Source organism: Ahaetulla prasina, chromosome 6 (genome assembly GCF_028640845.1).
Source record: "Ahaetulla prasina isolate Xishuangbanna chromosome 6, ASM2864084v1, whole genome shotgun sequence".
Classification (NCBI taxonomy): domain Eukaryota; kingdom Metazoa; phylum Chordata; class Lepidosauria; order Squamata; family Colubridae; genus Ahaetulla; species Ahaetulla prasina.
Window position 1 is genome coordinate 77467905 of NC_080544.1, and position 24544 is coordinate 77492448.

General features: G+C 35.0%; 1 protein-coding gene across 5 annotated transcripts in view; it reads left to right on the forward strand.

Annotated features, from left to right (window-relative positions):
• Positions 1–107: 107 nt before the first annotated feature.
• AGFG1 (ArfGAP with FG repeats 1) overlaps positions 108–24544 on the forward strand; it is a 36725-nt gene continuing 12288 nt past the window's right edge. The window contains exons 1-10 of one of the 5 annotated variants that reach the window (XM_058187015.1): positions 108–524; positions 3102–3195; positions 5588–5703; positions 6949–7111; positions 7854–8007; positions 14605–14724; positions 15254–15343; positions 19689–19892; positions 22269–22440; positions 23814–23893. In XM_058187015.1, coding sequence (XP_058042998.1) covers positions 358–524; positions 3102–3195; positions 5588–5703; positions 6949–7111; positions 7854–8007; positions 14605–14724; positions 15254–15343; positions 19689–19892; positions 22269–22440; positions 23814–23893 — 1360 coding nt within the window. In that variant the 5' untranslated portion in view covers positions 108–357. The remainder of the gene's footprint in view (positions 525–3101; positions 3196–5587; positions 5704–6948; positions 7112–7853; positions 8008–14604; positions 14725–15253; positions 15344–19688; positions 19893–22268; positions 22441–23813; positions 23894–24544) is intronic. The other 4 variants (XM_058187018.1, XM_058187016.1, XM_058187019.1 and 1 more) reach the window with 4 other exon arrangements.

Sequence of the window (24544 nt, forward strand, 5' to 3'; positions counted from 1 at the left end):
GAGACACGGGAAATCCTCCCGGGCGGAAGGGGGCGCTTTTCGCCGTTGCCAGAGCGTCCGCGGCGCTCCTCTCGTCGTCGTTTCTGGGAAGAAGTATAGTGCAGGTTCCGCCTCGGCTCGTCATTCAGCCGCCCCGGGCCCGGCTTGAGTTCGCTTCTCCTGCTGCTCCCCTTCCCCGCCCCTCTCTTCTCCCGTTTTCCCGTTGGCCTCGGGAGGGCGGGCGCGGGCCTCGCTCTCCTGTTAGCTTGACTCGCCGCCGCTCAAGCGGGACGGTCCCTGCCTCTCCTGCGCCGCCTTCCTCTTCGTTCTCGAGCGGACCGGGGATCGGCTCCCCCCCGCCCCCCCCCGGCGGAGGCCATGGCGGCGAGCGCCAAGCGGAAGCAGGAGGAGAAGCACCTGAAGCTGCTGAGGGAGATGAGCAGCCTCCCGCCCAACCGCAAGTGCTTCGACTGCGACCAGCGCGGCCCCACCTATACCGACATGACGGTGGGCAGCTTCGTTTGTACTTCCTGCTCCGGCATCCTGTGAGTTGAGGAGAAGAAAGGGCCCGGCCGCTTGGCGGGAGGAAACGGTCGAGTGTTCTGAGTAGGCAGCGCAAGAGAGGAGGGAGAAAGGCCGCTCAGGCTGGGGAAACGGTTTTGTGAGGAGCCCCTCTGTTGGGAAGGATGGAGGACTTGGACTCCCCTGAAGAGCCAAATAAAAGTGGAAGTGGGGATTCTTTCCCCTCTCCCCGAAATACTAAGTGGGGGAAAATACAGTACAGTATCTGTACTGTACAGTACAGTACCTGCAGGGAGAAATGGGGGAGATTGGACTGGGACAGTTACTCTGGTCACCAATAGAAAGGAATTTTATTGCAGGCAATTTGAAAGACTTGGGCCATCTGGAGAGACCACCAGAAAGCAAAAAGCTGATAGAGTGAATTTACCAGAGAAAAAGTACAGGATTAGAGTCTGGGAAATAACCTAGTATGGACATGTTCCACAAGTGTAGGCAACATTGCTTAAAATGAGAGTTTGCTTCTAGTGTATGTAATAAAATAGGGATTATAGCAATGCAAAAATGGTATTTATGGAAGAAAGTGTGTAAGCTTGATGTGCTAGTTTTCTGGTGGGGGAGAATCAGTTATATTCTAAAAAGATATGAAATAGGAGAAGAGGAACTTCATGAGTGCGTTTTCAAAATGTAATAACTTGTTCATGCCTTTTTTAATATCTGTAACTGAGAACATTTTGAGGAAGTAATAATAGGCAATACTAAGTAAGCATATTACTTTAAGGGATTATAGCAGGAAACAGTTTAAACATTTTGCTAATCTCTAAATTTGAGAGTTTACTATATTTTTGCCACCTTATCTAAATAATTGCCAACGTGCACATAATTTTGAAACAATATAAACTAGTTTTCATTGTCTGTGAAGTTAGCTGTCCAGAATATATAATCTTCAGTACTTTTTTATATTTTTTTCAAGAATATCATGTTACAATAAACAGACTTAGTTTGATCATCTGTGACATTATTTACTAAAATTATACCAATACACATAATTATGTTCTAGGTCTAGATTAAGATTAATTATCTCTATGGTGTAAATTGATCAGAATCTTGCTTATGTAAGAAAATTGTTTATATGGGGGGGGAATGGGAGATTTGTGATTTCAAATTTTTGAATTTTTCAAAGTGAACAATATGCTTTATTTTACATTAAAAAATTGATTTTGTGAAGTTGCTATTATGAAATAATGATGGAATAATAAAGGATTATCTGTTAAAACAAAGCTGAACTTTAGAAATATTTAGTGTGATAATTGAGTGTAATCTTTTTCATTATCAATAGTTAAGATGTTAAGAATCCGACCAATTCTGAGTATGCTTCTTAGCAGTAGATCCTCAGATTGCATATGCTGTCCTACCATGATATTTGTTTATGAGTTTTATAATTGAGATTCTTCTCTTGTCTGATTCTATTAAAAATAATGACTAAAATTCCCAATATCTTCAGCCAGCATCAAATAAAAATGATCCATTCTCAGATTTCTCTGTTGAAATCACAATATTTGGGAGAAGGCATGATCTTTCTGATGGAGAATTAGAATCCTCAGTCTATTTTAAACAGACTATTGTAATCCTATGTATATGTAGTATGTACATATAAAGAATAATAATGTTTATGTTTCTAGAATATTTTTTAATGGCTGTATGTGTGTTGTCTGTACCAAAATCATTTTCAAACACAAATTCATAGTGTCTTAGTGAAGGTTATGTCTCTCCCAATCAAGTGCACAACAGTTCTCTCACTGGTATTCAAATAAGACAATCATTGAGTGATGCAAAAAAATGAAAGGATTTAATCTGTTGTTCCTTTTGAACTACCATGACATTTTGTTTCATAGAACTTAATAAAACATTGGCTGTGATATATTTTATTGTGACAACCAATATCTTTATAAGATTAAAAAAATATTTTAAGAAACATTCAGCCCTAGTGAGACTAAAGGTACAACTGTCAAAATAGTGGGAAACTGAAATAAATTTATTAGTTTTTGACATGACTGGAATTTGTAATTGATAAATATAATTGCAAGATAAAATCCATAGTATTTATAGCAAAATTTAATGTTTAGTTTCTTCATATCAAAATAATTGAATTTTGAGTTCTGTATCATTTTTTACGTATTTGATCCCATATCATTAGTCAAAATTTAAACAGATGAACACTTTACTAAAGTAGTAAAGCTTTACTAATAAAAGCTTTTTAAGAAAGACTAAAAGTTCTGTATCCGTAAGAATTCTAAAAATCTGTATTATGCTTATATTTTTTAAAAAGCAAATGTCTTAGAAGAGTTAACTAGTGAACCAACATTTTAAATTGATAGTTATAGCCAAGCTCTGAGAACTGTAGTTATTTACAAATACGTTATTAGGCCCAATTTTTCTACAATACTTGAGTCAAACATTTCAAAATTAAGAAATTTTCATATTTGTCATATCTTGTATTTATTGAATAGTATTTTTAACATTAATAACTTTAAACTGTAGTTAAAAGTTCTTTTACTTGAAAGATTTCTACAATCACTTTTTTTTAAAAAAATATTTTATAGGAGAGGTTTAAATCCACCTCACAGAGTGAAGTCCATTTCAATGACCACATTCACACAGCAAGAAATAGAATTTCTTCAGAAGCATGGGAATGAAGTAAGTATTTAGTATAGAATGCATAAGTAATTTTAAGGAGAATACAATTTTAATGAGTGCCTTATCAAAAAGATAATACAAATTCTGAACATAACATGAAATTTTCTTGGGTATGTACAGTATGTACAATGTGAGCTGAAATTGAATTCTAATTGGACCCATGTAGTGTGAATCAAATTGTCTAAGTTTCATTGATTCATTTCAGCTTTTCCTCTTTATTATTCAGCATGCTTTTAGAGTGAACTTTTCAGCATGGGTGGAACTTCCTAGAAATATGAGTGGTATTTCCTCAAATATTTGTTCCTGTTAATATTGCATCACAGTAGTGCTGCTGAAGCATGTTGTGCCTATGTTTTATGGGATATAGAAGGCAAGAAATTGCTTAATGGTCTTAAAATTATCAAAATGCGTAAGATTATATGACATGCATTGAAAGTCTTTCTAGACATTAGCAAGCTATCCCAAGTGCATGAATTCCAAGAAGCTTAGTCATAACACATAGCTTAAGTTACAGAATTATATTAGCTAAAATAATGGTAAGAAATGACTAATAAATCTGGAACTTTAAATCAACCATTTTTTATTAGATCAGAGTTATTTTTAGCAAATAATATTTGCTCCCAACCCCTGAAATAGGAGATTTTACTGCGGCCAAATTAATTATAATTAGGGTTTTTTTTGTAATTATTGTTTTCCTTGGTAAAAGAAAAATCTAATTATTTAGAAGATGCAGAGGAATTATTTGAATAACTGTAGTAAGCATGTCAGTGCTGTTCAGTATAAGAAGACTGTTGTTTTACTTGAGTTTTAAGAATATTATTATCCAAAATTCGCTGAAACACTGACAACAATATAGTTGGTATGTAAGGAATGCAGATGGATAATCATCTCACTAACTCACAATTGGAATCTGGTGCACAAAATATACATTTAGAATTAAAGATTTTTAATTCTATCACTCAAATCATGTCATTTGGGGATATTATGACTGCTGGAATTTGGAGAACTAGTCATAAGGTTAAAACCAGTCAGAAAGGTGGGGAGTATTGTTTTTACTCTTTTATATTGGTTTTTTTTTTGTTTTTGTTTTTGTAAGCTGCCCCGAATCACTGAGAGTGAGTGGATAGTCATATAAATCTTCTGAATAAACATGACCAGGGGTGGGCTTCAAAAATTCTAGCAAGGAGTTCTCTGCCCGATTGCTGTGTGGGCGTGGCCATAGTGGGTGTGGCCTAGTCAGCCTTCTGCACCACGACGGGGAAGCTTTCTTTGAGCCTCCGGGAGGACGAAAACGGTTTCCCTAGGCTCTGGAGGCCGGAAACAGGCCAGTTTTCCGCCTTTCCAAACTTCCGGTAGGCCCGTTTTTCTCCTTCCCTGAGCCTCCACGCTATCAGAGCTTATAGAGCTTCAGCACTATCACAACCTGAACAATTGCTGAATGGATAGCTGGTAAGTGAGGACTACCTGTACACTCCTGCCATTATTTATTCATCCCTCTTAGAAATATCTGACCCTCATTCTGTTCTGAGTTAGCATGGTAGGACTTGCAGGGGGATGTACGCGTATGTAATATTATCATTGAATATTACTTTATACAAGTTGATGACCAAAAGAAAGATGTTACTGCTAAAGTAATTGCATAATTTAGTGATTTAGTTGTAAATATTTAAACTTTTAGTCTTCTATTACAGTATTTCTATTTATTGTATGCTTTAGTTCATTTTATTTTTATAAACCTATTTAAACAGGTGATTTAATACAAAACCTATAAAAACATAATGTATGTAATTCGGCTCCCAAATTATGTATTATAGTCATTAACCATAACAAAGATTTTAGATTTTATAAAGTTTTACTGGATTCATGTTGGGAAAATGAATGGGTTTGAATATGTACACAACACTACTGGATGATGTCTCAATCTCTTTAATATAGTATAGGTAGTCCTTGACTTATGACCACAATTGAGCTCAAATTTTCTGTTGCTAAATGAGACAGTTAAGTGAGTCTTGCCCCATTTTATGACATTTCTTGACACAGTTGTTAAGTGACTCACTGGAGTTATTAAATTAGTAACACAGTTGTTAAGTAACTTTGCTTTTCCCAGTGACTATGCTTGTCAAAAAGTCACAAAAGATAATCACATGATACTGGGATACTTCAACCGTCATACACACATGCCAGTTGCCAAGCTTTCAAAGTTTGATCACCTGACCATGGGGGTGTTGCAGTGGTCGTAAATGAAAAGCAGTCGTAAGTCATTTTTTTCAGTGCTGTTGTAATTTCAAACTGTCCCTAAAGGAATGATTGTAAAACGAGACCACCTATATTTTAGTTCATTAAGTGATCAGATGGAGGTACATTTAATTTAATATTGTTTCTCTTTTAAAAGGTATGTAAACAGATATGGCTAGGATTATTTGATGATAGATCATCAGCAATTCCAGACTTTCGGGACCCTCAAAAAGTCAAAGAATTTCTACAAGAGAAATATGAAAAGAAAAGATGGTTGGTACACATTTCACTATAATTATATTATAAAACTTTTTATAGTAAAAAGAATTTGTATTATAATATATAGAACATTTCCTATCTTATTTCCAGTGGAATGCCTAAACATATATTTGTTTTATTTGTATCAATATTTACCTTGTTGGAAGTATTACTGGAAAGTTTCTTACCAAAGTCAAATTCAAAATAATTGAATCGCCTTTGTCATGCATATTGCAATACCCTTACTGATTTTTACTACTATAAGTATTGCCATTACTTTCTTCTAGTAGTCACCAATTAGTTCGCCCTGTTTCCCCCTAGGGTTAAAAGGCATTGTGAGCAAAAGTACTAAATATTAAACTAGGCCAAGTCCAATGTTTGACTTTTACTTAATTTTTTGAGCAAATTATTGTTCATTCTCCAGAACATGACAGTGTCCAGTTGAATGAATTTCCTCATGCTATTTCCCTTAACAACCCCAAGTCATTGTGGTAGACTTTTTTCAAGCTTAGGTGAGAAAGGTGTTGCTTTCTTTTTATAACTTAACTATTCCCCCCTCCCACCCCCCAAATCATGTCTTATTTGATTACTTCTGTTTTAGGGAGTTTAATGGATAAAATAAAATTAGATAAAATATTTTTGACTTAACATTTAAAAGTTGTGCGTATTTGTATTTATGCATTATGAATATTCACAGTACTTTTTTTTCCCTTTAAATTGTTATTGGTATAGTAAAGTAGTAAAATTCTTGGCTGAAGCAAGTCTTAGAGCTATTTTTAACAGGCTGAAAATTTTCCAGTTTAGTTAAATGTATTTCTTAAGCTGATACTTGTTGCTAGTATCTATTTTTCAGCTGTGTAGAATAATGTATTTTGCTCAGCTTGTAATAGGTTATCTTATTTAGGTATTACATAAACACACAGCGTTCCAGTTGTAGAAGTTAAATTTCAACCAGTTAGATTATATTACCTCTATTTACATTCACTATTTACCTTGTACATTTATGATTTGTTTTAGGCCAGTTACATCTTAATAATTATTCAGTGCATTTCAATTATATGCCAGTTAATATTTTAAATCTTTGTTCTTACTGTTTTTCTTACATTATAGCTATTATAACAAAGTGAGTTTATAATTGCTTAAGCCATATGGTTAATTCCAGCTCTCTAAAGCCTAGAATAGGATTGTGGCATCATCCTTTATTAATGATTGATTTGGAGATATTATAATAAATACAAATGTTTTAATTTGGCATTTTAGGTATGTTCCTCCAGAACAAGCAAAAGTTGTGGCTTCTGTCCATGCATCCATATCTGGATCGTCAGCTAGTAGTACAAGCAGTACTCCAGAAGTTAAACCACTTAAAACTCTCTTGGGAGAGTCTGCACCAGTACTGCACTTAAATAAAGATACACCTACACAAGTAAGTAATGTATCTTTTAAAAGTGTTTGAATTTAACATGTGTTCAATAAAATATGTTACCTGGTGCACTGTCCATTACTAATCTATTGTTAAAATCTTTCTTCAGACCCATGCTGCTTTCATATTTTCAGTTTATACTATGTAGCTGTGGTTCTGATGGCTTTCAGGGAATCTACTCAACAATTTTATTCAGTTCTACTTTATATTTCTGTTAACGATGTTAACAGAACAAAACTATGTTGTTGTTTTTCCATAGGGACAATATCACTCATATTTCCTTTAGTTCTTCATCCTTCAATCTGTTCCTTCGGGGGTTTTCTTTTTGTCCACCTATATTTTGTTGAGTTTTTACTTAAAAATCACTCCCTGTTCTTTTAGGAGACCTATCTTGCATTCTCTCAATATCTAAGCTTCTATAATACTGACATATTTTCTCAGCTTTCTAATCTTTGGTCTCCTTAACTTTTCACAAATTTCTGTTTCTTCAATTATCTCCACTAGAGTCTGGAAGTGAATTAATTGTGTGTCTCACGAGAGTGTTTGAATGTTTCATGCAATTTTGCATTATTCTACTGATGAGTGCTAGATCTGTAGCATAATACAGTGCAGAATTAAATTGCCTCATCTGGATGAAAAATAAGTTGACTTATAAAAGTGTAGTTTTTCTATATTAGGAATGATACCCTGGTTTACTCTAGTTACTCTACTCATGCTTGTTTAACCCACTGCAATTTGTTTACAGTCTCCTGTTACAATTCGGTCTCATGGGCAGTCACAAGAAAAGAAGCAATTTGATCTTCTCAGTGATCTTGGTTCAGACATATTTGCTGCTCCTGCTCCGCACACCACAGCTACTGCAAATTTTGCTAATTTTGCACATTTCAACAATCATACAGGTAATTTTATTTACTATCTTAGGTTTGACAATGATAAATACTGAGCTAATTTGTCTGGCCATTGGTTTAATGGTTAAATTATCCCAAGTGTATGCTTAATCACTGATGGTTATTAATAATTCAAGTTTACAGAAACCTAAAAATAAAATATGAAATAAGCTATGAAAACCAAACTTGCTGGCTTCTGTAATATTGGCAAGAATTTGAGAAAAAAGAAAAGTCAAATTTGTTTTAGTCAAGGCCAAATAAAATAATATTTAAAATTATAAGATTATGAGTCTTCCTAAATATAATAATCTTAAGTATACAAATTTTAAGCAAATTAGCTAAAAGATCAAATGTACAGTGCATTATTATCATAGGAACAAAATTGACAAAGTGTGAATAATTTAGGATTAAAATTATTAAAACTATATATGATAATGTATTACAATTAATATATAAAACAATAGTTATATACTATTATGAAAGTAAAAAAATATAAAATATTCAGTGCTATCTATACAAAGAATAAAAATGAAAATAATGAAGTATTCTATGTTAATAGGCTAAAAATTAATATTGTTAAGGTGATTAGAAGATTAAACATAGTAGATAGAAATATCTACTGCAGTTTAATAAGGAAGTAGTTTATTAGTTTTATTTAACTCTTACCAGCAATCAGTTTCTGCTAATTTTATATTGGGCAAGATTAAATCAGAAATAATTACAAATACAGAATTAGTTTGTGTAATTCTGTGTAGAAGCTGTATAAATATGAGGAGATATAAAATTTTCCATCTCTAAATGAGCAACATAGAAGGGCTTGTTTGATAGTCTTAAGAGTTACTAACTCACACAGTCATACAAGCTCCAAGAAACAAGCTCTCCTGTATCTGACATGCTCTTGGTAAAGGCCTTTCTGTCCTTGAGAACTACTAGCTATCCAAGACAAATTCCAAGGGTTATTTTGTCCTTTGATTATTGGTAAAAGGAAGATTGCTTAAATCAGTTTGGTGATTGTCCTTCAGTTTGGTGATTGTTTTCAAAGTGATCTAGATTACTCATAATCAAAGGAAAGCTGGTGGGAAGGATAAAACCTTAAGAGTGGTAATAGTAGTCACACATTTAATATATTTGAGGATATTAACAATATTAACCCAGAATACAATGGAGGGGAAAAGCAATAAACAATAATGGGAGCACTCTCATGATTTGTACTCTGTTGCTTTATATGACTCATGTATAGGTGTATATTTCTTTTAAAATAACTGATCAAGAGCATAATCCTTCATGTTCAATAAAGATCTGATGCTAGAGCTGTCAAAAAATCTAATACTTAGCATGTCAAATGCTTATTTTTCCTCTTTTGATTCTGAATTTTTTAAAATCAGTTGTAGGACTGAAATAAAACCTTCCTTGTGTATTTGTGTGTGTGTTGGAATGGATGGGAGGACTATAATATGCTTTTTAAAAAGCATTTTCAGCACAGAGTTCTGATGTCTGAATCTCAGAAGTGCTTGAATGGCAGAAGAGTTTTTTTCTTTTTTAACTTGGAGCTATTAAGCAATGGAGATAAATTAAAAAAATAATGTGGGCTCTTAATAATGTGGGCTCCCATTCATTCCTTGAAACACATTAATGTGTGAGTTAACCTTGATATGGATTTTTCTGTTGGTGGTACTAGAGCCTTGTAAGCCCTCTTTTCCTTGTTCCCCATTTACAGGGAATATGTTTATATAATTACTTGATTAAATAATGACTTTCTTTTTTAAAAAGAAATCAGAGGAAGATGTCTTTCATAAATCATTATCCATAGTTTTCAAACTGATCTAAGTCATTTTTGTTGAAGTCAATAGTTAATATTAATAATTATAATTATTAGATATTTATTTAACTTCTTGTAAGATGCCCAGAATCATTTGTTCTATGAGGTGGATGTCTATATAAATTAAATAACTAAATTAACCAATAAATGAATATTCTGTGCATATTTATTAGTTTCATTTTGCTTACACATTTCACTTTTCTGAACTAATATGTAAACAATTTTTTTCCAAATTTTGGTTTTTCCAAATGGTTCCAAATTTGGTTTTTCCAAGTTGTTGTCATTTAGAAATTCTGTTAATTATATTCCAATGCATATGAAAGTCAGTCTTTAGTTATATATTTAAAAATGATAAAAAATGTAATAATCATAATATTCCTAACTCTTACAAGAGTTCTGGAAGACAGGTCTTTACTTTGGTGATGAGTTTAACAGTACAGGTAGGACTTATTTAGTGAATGCCAGCAATTTGGTCATTAAATGAAGTGGTCATTAAATCAAACTCTGACTGTTCTGTGGTCTTAGCTTTCCTATAAATGCAAGGATTAAACATAGTTACTTTTTCATTATTGCTGTAACTGCAAAGGGTCACCAAATTAGGTAGTTGCTAAATGAGAACTCTCTGTAATTGAGTGGGATTAAATAAATCTTTAGCTACAGTAGTTGCAGATTACAGTTCATATAGCTATAAAGAGTAGATAGAGAATGCCCTTTTTTAAGGAAGGGCATTAATTTTGATATCGGTGACATTTACAAGATATTTCATAGAATCCTTGCAATTGGGTGGATGATGAATCAATTTCAGTCCAATTTCTTTTTTCTGCCTCCCCCCACTTTAGAGCAGAGAGATTGGAGAGGAAGCTGTTTGGTTCCCAGAAATAATGCTAGGAGCCCCAGACACGCTCTGTAAACAGCTTGCAGTACTGTTTTATAATCTCATAATCCTTTTCTCTTCAGTCTCTCTTTGTAGTGGGTGAGGGAACGAAAAATAAAGCGATCTCTGTAGGAATCTCTCTTTTACCTGACCCTTCCCTCTATTGCAGAGATTGGAGAGTGTTGTAAGTACTGCTCTTCTACACATTGAAAATATTGTGATCATGCTGGGAGCAGAAAGAGTCAGGAAAAGGATAGGACACCAGTGTGATCAAATTGTTTTTGATGTAAGTAAACAGGCACTGGAACATTCCAAAGAGCAGGGTAGTCTTTAGGAGGCGAACAAAAACTGAAGGTGTGAAACTGAGTAGTCTTGTCTCTTTCCAGTTGGTATGTTATTGCCCACTTAGCCACTGCTTTGCTTAGTGACTTGAGTTGCAGATCCCAATTTGGGTTGTTAAGTGAGGATTGCCTTATTCTGATACCTTGTAACTATCAAAAGTAGTTTGATGGAAATGTAAAGAAGACTTTTCAGAGACTGCTGCTAGACTTTGAAAGTCCCTGCAAAGAGTAACAAAACTTGGTTTCCTCTCATTAATCTTTCCATTGGCAGCTAACAGCATTTTTATTCAGACATGTGGTTTATAGGTTAATATGATGATTTTTAAGCACTGTTTTTGGTGGTATATATTTATTAATGTGCTTTATGTTTTAATTTGTAAAGTTATTAATCTGCTTATATTTTAACTTTTAAATGTGACATTAGCAATGTTAATACAGTACACTATATTACATATTTATAGTCTTAGATACCATGTAATAATCAGCTGACTAACTCTTCAGTAATATGAGACGCTTTTTCCATCTAGATTGAACATTCGAGTAAACTCATAAGCTTATAGGAATATTTACTTATGCAAATGATTATAATATATCTTTGTTAAGAAAGCATTTTGGATTTCTTTATTTCATTATGTGATATATTAAAGGTAGAGTTATTGTAGTCATAAGTAATTTTCCATTTGTGGAGTTTCCAAATTTGAAAATATACATGGTTTGCTTTATTGTCATATGTCTTTAATGTTTTATTTATTTATTTATTTATTTATTTATTTATTTATTTATTTATTCATATTTATATACCGCCCAATCTCCCTAAGGACTCAGGGCGGTTCACAGGCTTTATGTTGTTTATTATCACAGGCTTTATGTTGTTTATTTATGTTTATTTATTTATGTTGTTTATTGTTTATCACAGGCTTTATGTTGTTTATTATCACAGGCTTTATGTTGTTTATTAAAACAATGAATTCTCAGAAACCAAAATCGATAGAGTTGCGTAAGCTCAATATTATGTGAATACTAGTGGTTTAACAATTCCATTCGAGCATCTTGGAGAAGTATTATAGAATTTCTCATTTTTAAAGCTTTTGGTCATATGACATGGGGAATTGTTTCAGAAACACATTGAAATGTAATCATATGCAAAACTTGCACACTGTTGGATTTTGGCAAAAAGTTTTTAAATTATGTTTTAGAGAATTTGAAATAAAAGACATAAAAACACAAAAAGATAGCTTTTTATTACCTCTGTGACAGTGATAAGACAAGCTACATTTTAGGAGGGAAACCTTGTCCTCTTTTGCCAGACTATAACTCCTAAGTGCACAGACTAGGATGTCCTTTAGTAAAATGATTAGAGGACTGGAGGCTAAAACATATGAAGAACGGTTGCAGGAACTGGGTATGTCTAGTTTAATAAAAAGAAGGACTAGGGGAGACATGATAGCTGTGTTCCAATATCTCAGGGGTTGCCACAAAGAAGAGGGAGTCGGGCTGTTCTCCAAAGCACCTGAGGGTAGAACAAGAAGCAATGGGTGGAAACTGATCAAAGAAAGAAGCAACTTAGAACTAAGGAGAAATTTCCTGACAGTTAGAACAATTAATAAGTGGAACGACTTGCCTGCAGAAGTTGTGAATGCTCCAACACTGGAAATTTTTAAGAAAATGTTGGATAACCATCTGACTGAGATGGTGTAGGGTTCCTGCCTAGGCAGGGGGTTGGACTAGAAGGCCTCCAAGGTCCCTTCCAACTCTGTTGTTATGTTATGTTATGTTATGTTAAGAGATTCTAGTGGCAATTTGGCAATATTGGTAAAACCATTAATTCTTACATCTTTATCATAATGTACTTCAAATCATAACATGCATATCATAATATAAATTATAATATACTTAAAATCAAATTGTCTCAGTTAAAATATGTCATGTGGCTTGGATTTCACACATAATCCTGAACTGTAAACCTTTTTGCGTATATATACTTTATTAAACTTTTTTACATTAAAAGCATAAAAAAAGGGAAAAAAAGGCTTATATCATTTAACAGCTTATTTGTGGTGTTTTTCATCTAATAATAATCCATGCAATAATGACAAACATTAAATTATACATATTTGTGTTCTTATTTTATCTATTGATTATGCTTAGTAACTAAATATTCCTATCTCCTTTCCATCCATCCATACCACCATTCCCATATACCATAGAATACTGATGTCTCCTTATCCTTCAGACTCAAAGTTAGTTTGTCCATTTCTGCGCAATTCATAATCTTTTGTACAATAAGTCTCTCTGTGGGCACACATGGCTGTTTCCAACATTGAGCGAAGGCCATCCGAGCAGCAGTTAATATATGTAGTATTAAATATTTTACACTCTTCACGTATTTTTTTTTAAAGATCCCCAATAAAAAAAGTTCGGGTTCTAGATCCAATTGTTCATTCGTGATTTCTTGTAGCCACTTTTTAATTTTTAATCAATATTTACGTGCTTCGGGGCAAGACCACCACATATGGTAATATGTTCCCTCTTTATTTTTACATTTCCAGCATATGGGAGACATTTTGGGATACATTTTTGCTAATCTCAAAGGGGGCAGGTGCCACCTATAGAACATTTTATATGCATTTTCTTTGTATGCTGCTGATTTGGTTAGTTTATAATTTCTGTTCCATATTTTCTCCCAATCTGATAAATTTATATTATGTCCAATATTTTGACCCCATGCGATCATACATCCTTTCACTACTTCTTCTTCCAACTGTAAACCTTTTTTATGACCCTGCAGTCCGTATATATAGGACCCCAGTGGGACAGTGGTTAGAACGGAGTATTGCATGCTAACTGCCCACAGCCTGGAGTTCAATCCTGACAGGCTTGAGGTTGATTCAGCCTTCCATCCTTCCAAAGTTGGTAAAATGAAGGCCCAGATTGTTGGGGGCAATATGCTGATTCTGTAAACCAGTTAGAGAGGGCTGTAAAGCACTATGGGTCAGTATATAGGTCTAAGTGCTATTGTTATTGCTATTACTATAATCTGGATAGGCGTCAGGAAGGGCATCTGACTCTAGAGGTAAGTATAGAATCGCCCCAACTCTACCTTGAATCTTGATCTATAATAAATGTTAATTTGTTTTGAATTAGAACAATATGTGAATTCATCTTAAATAATAGATCTATGATTTGCAAAGCACACCTAGATCCATTTTGGTAAGCTAAAAACCAACACTATTATGGCTTAGCACGTGTATAACTTGTTTTTCTTAAAATTAGTTTGTAGAGTTTTATAAAGAAAACTAGTAATAACCAGGGTATAGTATAATAATGGGATCACAAAATGGTATTTTCATTTCTGTTGACAAATATTAGATCTAAAATATTTTATATATAAATAGAATTAAAAGAACAGCCATTTCCATGTAGGATAGGTTTGCAAAATATATATAAGAAAATGTTTGACCTGTACATTGTACTTTCAAGTAGTATAGTTATCCTAAAGTATAGTTATCCTGTTCTGTTCAGTTTATCTTTGTTTTCATATCATTAACGTATTTTTGTTCATTTGCACTTTACAGCGCAGAACTCTGCAAACGCAGGTTTTGCAAACTTTGATGCATTTGGACAGTCTAATGCTTCGAGTAATTTTGGTGGTTTCCCCACAGCAAGTCAGTCTGCTTTTCAGCACCAAAATCCAGGTAGAAATGCTCTAATGTTGTTAATTCCTTTAATATAAACTAATCTGGACACTATAGTTGGAATATTTCTTAGATCTCCTTGTATCTACTTGTCTTAACACACATAATCTGAAGCTCTGGGGAAACCTGAAAAATGAATGTTCCTTTCTTTTGCTATACTTGGTGTGGGTTGTGTTCATGCATGAAGTTTTTATATTATAGCTTCTGAATTACTCCTACACATGATGTAAATACTATTTATTTGAAAAATATTGGATCATATCTTAAAATAAAGAGTCTATTTTTTTCTCATGCAAGATACATTGGTTTGGCTAAAATTACTTCATGTGTAAGACTGTTGCTTTCTTCTTCTTTTTTATTTGTTTTGTTATAATAATTTTTCCTGGAATGTTAATTGGTATGTCTTGATCTGTCATTGACCACTTTTTTGTTTCATTTGCCTTGTTTAAAAATGCTTAAGATTTCTTTTACATTTTTTGTTTTTCCTTTCTGTTAATTTTAACCCCTCACACAATTTCTGGCTGTCCAGCGTTCAGAACGCTTTCATCTAGCTGCAGTTTTGGTGACTTTACTACTTCTGCTTTCCCTGGCCAGGCTATGCGCAGTAAGTTCCACCAAGGTGGGAAACTCAGCTCATTTAATTTATAGTACCATTTTTCCTCATTTCCAGTGTATCATGTTCAAGTTTTCTTACTTCTTGTTCCACTTCAAAAGATGCTACCTAATAGTACATGCTTACTACTGGTATATTGGCTTATTTGCACTTGAGAATTATCCCACCAAATATAGAGAGTGAAAGTTATAGTTACAATGGTTTTCTTTATGCAAATAAGTGGAAAATATAATACAATTTTTAGTATTCATGAAATTCTATATATAATGTAGTTCAATTTTTTATGTAACATTGATTCCACATTCCAGCCTCCTGTGGTGGTTCCTGGGCCTGTCTTTGGACTTTTAGTGGCTCAGGCTTTTGATAGCTGCTGCCAATGCCAGATCGGCCTTTAATAATGCCAGTTCCCCTTCCTCCACAATCTGATGAGTGCATCACCTAGAGTGCATCACCAAAACGTTCCTGCACACTGAAGGAGGTGTTTCCCTCCTAGAAATGTTCCCACAAGGCATGACTCAGGGCAAGGGCAGTGGAGTTATCATAATTAACCAAGAGACTTGGTGGCTTTTAGCAGCACTGCTCTGCAGACAACAGGGTATGAAACCTGTTGATAATGATAGTTGACTCTAGAGATCAAATGGGACTACTGCTACTGTTGATCAACAGTATGCTATGACCAAGTTGCTAGTAGAATTCCCAAAATTTAGCACTTGGGTGATGAGGGGCTTTAATTTGCCTTTCCCTGGTACAAGGTGAAATTGGCTTGGGAGTCCATAGCCACTTTGCATTTCTCCCAGATTACTAAGGGTTCGATTCATGGCAGCAGTCATGGTTTTATAGAACTGTTCTTTGTCTCAGATACATGTAGTTGAGGGATGTTACTATCGTTTCTTGTGGTCAGATCATTCCCAGGTAGCCTTGGACTTATCTGTAGCTGCTCTGTACTACAGAATAGAAGAATCCATCTGATTGATCTCTCCCAGGTGCTTGATGGATCCCTTTGGGTTTCAGAGGAATTTAGAGTCTTCTCTGAAGCTCTGCACAGTTCAACTGAGGCTTTCTTCATGGCTTGGAACAAGGTGGTGGCAACAGCCTTGTACATATGTGCCTATGAATCTCTGCTGTGGATTTTGCAAAGTTGATCGTTTTTAGAGTAACTCTGGCACTTGAAATGAAAAAAGAGAACTCTGGGGAAAAACAGAAAGCATTTATTAAGGATTACCTCATGGTGATATGAGCAGCAAAACATAATTATTTTTCTGCTCTTTATCATGTCTACAAGCAGGGCTGGTAGCCTTGTTCAAGGTAATCTGGTCCCTCCTAGGCAAAGATAGATCTGAGGAACATTAGCAGGGATCTGTTAAATCTATTTGGCACATGTTTTGGATAAAGTCTCTTGGATCCATTCTGAATTGAATCAGCTGTTCATGTCCTTTGGGATTGTGTGTGACATAGTTTGGCATGTTTTGTGATATTTCTGATAAAATGAACAGGGACCTTGGGGTGGGAAGTGGAGCCATCTGAATATTAGATTTGACTAATAGGGTTGACACTATGACCCCCATGGTTGGTCAAGAGTCCCATGGGGATGATGTGTTGTTAAATACACAAAGTAGTGAATGCATCCTTTAGGGAGGAGATGATTATTACTGGAAGGTTCCTGGGAAGGTAGTGTGTTTCAGATCAGGATAGAGTGCTGAAAACGTATTGATATATATGTATATGACTTTTGGTGGGATCAGTAAGGAGGCAGTACATCCATGCTGGCCTTCCTTGATCTTTCAGTGGTTTTCAATACCACTGTACATAATGGCCTTTTGGATTGACTTCAGAAAGTTAAGGTTAGGGGAAAGTTAGTTGTCCTTTCTCTGGGACCAGTTCAAGCTGATGCTAGTGGAGAAAGAGATCCAGCCCTGCTGCCCTGCTTTGCAGCATCTTTGGGGCTTTACACTCTTACCTCGTATTTATATGAAGCTGCTTGGTAGGGTCATTCATAGGCACAGGAGTAATATAAATTAGATAATGATACACAGCTATCCATCTCTGACCAGGACTGGACAAGTGGTGCTATCAGTTTTCTCCAGTATTTGGAGGCTAAGTGGGATACATGTGTTTCAGGTCACACTAAGTGGCTATGGTTTTTAGGATCCCTGAAGCTGGAGATTTCTGTCTTTAGTTCTGAATGGAATTCCACTTTCTCACACAGAACTAGCATGTACTTTGAAGGTCTTCTTGTACTCATAGTTCTTGTTTGAAGAACAGGTGACTACTGTGGCCAAACAGATATTTGCACAGCTCCATCTTATTCACTACAGTTTGTTCAAAATACAGCAGCGTAGGTGGTGGTGGGTGCATCATTGTATGTACATGTAATACCTCTATTCATTAACTACACTGGCTTTGGGGTGTAATTTGCAATACTGATTATTGCTTATAAAGCTCTTCATGGCACAGGTCCAAATTGGGATTGCATATCTCTGGATCTGCCAATCCCATGAGAGCCAAAAGAATAGACATACTGTAGGTTTCCTCTGTGAACTATATCATCTAATGTGACCCTTCTCTCTCACAGCATCTACCCTTTGGAATAATATGACCCTTGAGTTTCAGATGATCCAGACTCTTGTTAGTGTTCTATAAAGTCTTAAAACACTGGGTTTTTTTTTTGTCAAGGCATTAGGCGAGGATATTGGATGAAACAGTCTAGTACAGTGGTGTCAAACTCAAGACCTGGGGTCCGGATCTGGTCCACGGGGTGCTTAGATCTGGCCCGCAGGACCACCCTGGAAACAGCAAAGGACTTACCCATGGTGCCTCTGCCAGCAAAAACAGAGCTTGGGAGGGCTGCACATGGCCTTCCCGAGCTCCATTTTCACTGGCAGAAGGTTGGAGGTGGCTGTTGCAGCCGAAAATGGAGCTCGGGAGCCCATTTTCGCTGGCAGAGTGCTCAGGCCACAACAGGTGCCCCCAACGTGAGTGAGTTTGAGCCATGCCCATCCCAGCCCCACGAGGTCAAATACAACCCTGATGCGGCCCTCAATGAAATCCAGTTTTGACACCCCTGATCTAGTAAATGTTTTTGGATGTTGAAATGTTTTGATATCTGTAAGTGTTGTTTTATGCTTGGTTTTGCCATTGTTATTTTTATTGTTTACCTTCTTTTGTATTTCAGTCCCAGGTTAGTCACCCAGAATCACAATTTCCTAATTAGGTGACTTATAAATTGTGTAAATAAATAAAAAACGATATTCTGGCGTTAGAGAGCCAATGTGATATAATGTTAATATGCTGAACAGGGTGGAAACACCAGGTTCTAGTCCTTTCTTAAGCATAGAAATTGGCTGGTACCCTTTGGGACCAGTTACTCTCTCTAAGCCTTTTAGTGGGTAAATGAAAACATTATCTAGCAACCTGCACTGGACCAGAGTAATAGAATTTGACCCTGTCAGTTAATGAAAAGGCCGCCATCCAGCAGTAAATTAGTTAGATAATGTTGTTGCTATTTATTCTAACATATTAATACAGATTATTTGTTTTGAAGTAGAACCCCGTCTGGGTTTTTATAATTTCCTTACCTAATCTATAACCAACAAAATAATCACTAAATTACAATTTCCAGTGGCTCAAGCCATTGAGACTAATAAGTGAAGATGCTAGGAGTTATAGTTTAGTAGCATCTGAATGTCACAGTTTTTCACTTCTTATTTTTTTGGCAGAAGATTGCACATAGTAATCTCTTCAAAGGGAAAGAGAGCAGTGTAATCAAGCAACAACCACTAGCATTCACTTTTGCAACTTGAAGTTTAAAACATTGAATAATTTGATTACCAGAAGTGGTAATAAGGATTTTGTTCTCTCATAATATAATTCACTCCTCTTTAGCGCTCTCTTCTGCTTTTAATTCTTCATAGTAATACAGAATTTAAAAATTACAAAAAAGTTAGACCATGCTAAATTGATATGAAGTGATATATTTACTTCTTAATTTGATAGTTTAAAAAAATAAAGGCATTGTGCTGTTTATTGGAACTTATCAAATATTGTTTCATTAAAGGAATTTCAATCTAATTAAGTTGCAGAAAGAGACAAGAGCCTAAAACAAAACTATGTTTGTGTGAATCATTGAGGCTAGTTTTGCTGCAACATGTATTTCCCTCACTCTGCTCTGAGATTGATAAAGCTAGGGCGTCCGGATTTGGAATTTAAAATACCTGTTTTAACCAATCAGGATTTTGGAATAGAGAAACTTTATTAAAGGTACGACCTATAAGTTCATTAGCACACATGGTCACCAGTACATTTGAAGAGACTTTCAATGAGCTTGAAAACTTTTTAACTTATTTTGTTGCAGGTGGGAACGCTCGATCAGTGAATGCTAACTTTGCACACTTTGATAACTTCCCCAAATCCTCCAGTGCTGATTTTGGAGCCTTCGGTGGTTCTCAGAGCAACACAACTGCAGCCAGTAAAGCTGTAGTGAATAAACCATGTCTCCAGTCAGCAGATAAATACGCAGCTCTTGCTAATTTAGATAATATCTTCAGCACAGGGCAAGGTACTAATTCTTATTCTTTGACCTGTTCTCTTACGCTATTTATCATGGGTATAGTTTGTTCTGTGATGTACTATTAAAATCCATGAGATTTTTAGTAATTCCTATTACAAACAATTAATACCAGTGTTACCATAAAACTTGCACCATATTACTTGCAAGTTTGAGACACTGGAATTTAGTTATTCTGGTGAATTTAGTTATTCTGGTGAAAATAAGGGTAATACAATAAAAATATTGATATGTACTATTTTTTCTTTGAATAGATAGAGGCTATTTATGTTCTACCAGTTATTGAACAAGTTATGTATCTGAACCACTGGATCTTTTAAAATATAGTTGCTATGAAGAATTTCAGCACATGGTAATTGTAGTAATCATAGGGTTTTGTGCCTGAATTCACACATATCTTTATTTCTGTTTGTTTATAAATTATTTTAACATTTATTCATGATGAAATTGCTAAAAAAAACAAAACCCTGCCACCCTGTTATACAAGTAGTCCTCACTACCGTGTTTAGTGACCAACTTTAAAGTGGTTCTGAAAAGGTAACTTGTTGCAGTGTCCCAGCAGTCATGTGTTTGAGATTTAAGCACTTCACAACCAGAGGGCATTTATGACCATTACAGCATCCTGTGGTTGCATGATTTCATATGTAAATAGTTCTTAGCCAACATTTGACCAGGCAGCCAATGGAGAAGCCAGCAATGAAACTGTGAAAGGTAAAAAGTGAGTTATGATCAGTTTTCACACTTATGACCTTTGTAGCATCCCCAGAATCATGTGGTCAAATTAGGTGTTTGGCAACCAGCATATATTTACAAGGGTTGCAGCATCACAGTTCTTCGGATTTTCTTTTGCAGCCTTCTTAGGAAGCGTCTGACAAGCGAAGTCAACGGGGAAGCCAGATTTGCTTAAAAACTGCATAATTCACTTTCAATGAGTCACTTAACAACCATGGCCAAAAGGTCGTAAAATGGGGCATGAGTCACTTAACACTGTCTTGCTTAACAATGGAAATGTTGGGCTCTATTGTGGTCATACATCAAGGACTACTGTATATGGAAGTGAATGTATATGTGTATATAGATAGGCAGATCGATATAATACAATTCTCAGGCAGCTCACAGCTCTTCTTATTTGCAGTCTCCAACTGCAGCTTTGCAAGATTGATTGTTTAATTAGCTTTGTTAAGTTGCCCTGTGTAGCTATAAATCTATAAGCAAAATTACCTATTATCAAACCATATTAGCTATGATTTTTATAACTAAGTAGTCCTTATCTGAAACTTATAGTAGTTCCTTCCTCTAGAATTTTATATCTTAATTTAATTCAAGCAAGTGTATTTGTCAAATCAAGCATTTTTAAAATATTGTGGATAATCAAGAAAAACCATCAAAACTTGCTTAGCTTTGTAATTGCTGGAAGAAAACCCTATAAATATAAAATGAACATAAAATTCATTTTAGGGACCTAAAGAATCTTAAAGCATATAAAGTACCCACCAGTCATAATTTAAAGTTTACTAATCAAAAACTTGCAGCTTTAATGCACTACACAGTTATGTGGTTTATAGTGCTGTACCTACTACCTTTTCCAAAATGTAATTTTATTGATAGTATGTTACTGAAACAATTATAATCATGATTTCATAGAGAACATATATATAATCTATAAAATATATTTAATGTAATAAGCTTAAATATGTTGCTGAAATATGCATTGAAAGAAAACTATTTCTTCTAGAATCATACCAGTGGGAATGAAATGTTTTTGTTTGAAGTTTCCTGTTTCCAATGTGTAATGATATTCTTTTTATTTTTTTTGTACCAGCAAGACAAAATCGGCACATGAATGGTTATCCACATGGTTTTCGCCTTGTGACAAACCATTCATATGTAGCAGCTATTTGTTTGGCTCAGACCATTTCTTCACACAGTTACATGGAATTTTTTTTTATCTGTTCCTGGATTATACAAATTATAGCTGTGTTTTATACGTTCAGTTCAAGTGTATCAGTGGGAATCAAAGCTAGTTATCTACGTGAAAACCATAAAATGTGTGCAGAGTATATAGGATTATCTCTTCTGTATTTAATCATAAGTATAAGCTGTCTGTAGTTGTATGGCATTAATTTAGAATTTTCCTGAGTAGGAATTCCTGTACAGTTTTTTTTTTCTTTCTCAAAAAAGATGAATAAGAGGCTGAGTATATAAAATAGTTGAAAAATAAATTTCTTTCCTTCCCAAAACATTTTTTATTGGAAATATGACTATGTTTTTTTTAAAAAATACTTATTTTTTAATACTTCTAGAGAATTGGCTAACTTGCATTGTAAAATATTGTGTGAATGTTTAATATTGTACTTTTTTCCTCAGGTGGTAATGAGCAAGGAAATGGCTTTGCTGTCAGTACAGTACCTGCTGTGTCGGCTCCAAGTCAAACAAGTACATCTTCAGACAAGTATGCAGCTCTAGCAGAATTGGACAGTGTGTTCAGCTCCACGGCAACCACTAGTAATGCATATACTTCCACTAGTAATGTTAGCAGGTACTCTTTCTTGATAAAGGTTTAATGTAAATCATTTGTGTTTAAACAAAACAAACTTGAAATGGCATCATTTTGATGCGCAAGGGTTTTTGAAATACTGTTACTTGAAAAAACAGATATTTTTGAATTCTGATTTCCATGAGACCCAACAAGAACAAACCATTATTAGAAGAGAATCATAACTCACCTGCATCTCAAGAATTATGTTGCCCCCATATCGTATCCTGAAATGAGAAGTATACTGTTGCCTGCAAAAATACAGGTAGTCCTCAACTTACAATTGTGCCTAGAATTATGGTTGTAAATCATGATAATTATTAAGCACGATACCCATACGATCATTTTCCTTACCAATCACAATCCATGCCTTCCCCATTGTGGTCATTAAATGCAGCACAGGTTGGGTGAGGCCTTAGGAGACGGCACTGTAGTACCTCCTTAACTCCCATATGGCCTCCCCTGGACCTCCCAGTCCTCCTGAGGCACTTGTGCTTAGCTTTCTTTCCTATGATCTAAGAATTGTGGCTGCTCTCAAAATAGTGCCTACGACTGGTATGACTTCACAAGCCTCTGTATACTGTTGGAAGGGTATGGTGAATCTGCCTGTTCTTCTCAAATGTGATCTTCAGAAAAGGTAAGAAGTATGACAGCAAGTAAGAAGAGGCCCAAAGGTGTATTGGACACAACTGGCTGGGAAATAGGCCCAAGGGATGGGATGCCTGGTGGGATGGGGAGGAAGATAGGTGGGTGGGGCCGCTGTTGTGTGTGCAATTGATTGTAAGGGTAGGCAGATTGCCAAGCACCCTAATTTTGTTCACGTTTTCACAGGGGTACTTCAGAAGCCATAACTTTGGGTAAAGGTCAAAATTCCCTTTATTGAGTGCCATTGTAATTTCGAATGGTTGCTGATCAAACAGCTGTAAATTGAGGACTACCTATAGTAGCTCAAAAGTTTACCAAAAAATACTGTCAAGTTACTTTGCTGGAACAAACTTAGAAACTATACTTTCAAGATTAATCTTTAACATTTCTAATGTCTTAATTAAGTTTTTATGAATGCTAATATTTATAATCCTCTTTTAATCTTTAATCTTAGGAAAATACATGCCATCGTTAGTGACATTCCTGTCAAATAAAATATAACTTTCGTTCTGAATTTAATTTCTTACCAGTTTTTTTTTATTTTCTATGCATGTTACTGGTTACCTGGGCATCACAGTTTTTAATTTTATTAAACACCATTTTGAAAATGATTGCAAATCAAACCAGATCGTCTCTAAAGTTCAGTTAAGCTGGATTTTATGTTTCTATGTACAGTGATTAGTTGTAAATGTATAAATGTTGTACAACTGATGAATATGAATTACTTCTAGTAATGCTTTTGGAACAGTTCCAGTTGGTGCTAATACACAGACGCAGTCTGCATCATCCAGTGTTCCTGCTCAGTTTGGAGGTATTATATTACTAAATAATCTTTCTAAACAATATGATCGATTCACTTTGCATGATTACATTTTAGCTTGCTTCCACCAATAGATATAATAAATGCATTTAAACTAAGAATACCTCTGAGACAGTTTGTATCTGTTCATGATCTAAGCCAGGGTGCTTTATATAAGAAGCAAAATGGAGAGATTTCTGTTGGAAAAATGACGATTTATTGTTTCCAACACTCTTGGAGACAAGGTCATAGATGGCTTTGCTTGCTGCACAGCAGAAGGGCCTTCTTTTCTCTTCCAGATTGAAGGAGGAAACCAGAAGTTGGCCCATTTGTCTTCTGGACTGTCACTCCTTGAGAGTAAATTTTGAAGTTAGATTTTTTAATTGACTTGTGAATTGAATAATAGGAGGTAAGATCTCCATCAAGTTCACACTGCAGTGAAGCTGAATTTATGGACACTACAACCAATCTAATTTCTAAATCACTTTTATTGATTTATTTATTCTTTATTCATCTTTGGAGTTACAGAGAGACTTAATTTTTGGGACAGGTTTAATATTTCATTTTGGTGACTTTCTGGAACTACATTTAGATAGAAACATTGGAAATTTTTACTTTCTGGGCTTGCAAAAGTTGGAAATTAAAGAGACATAAAATATTCAA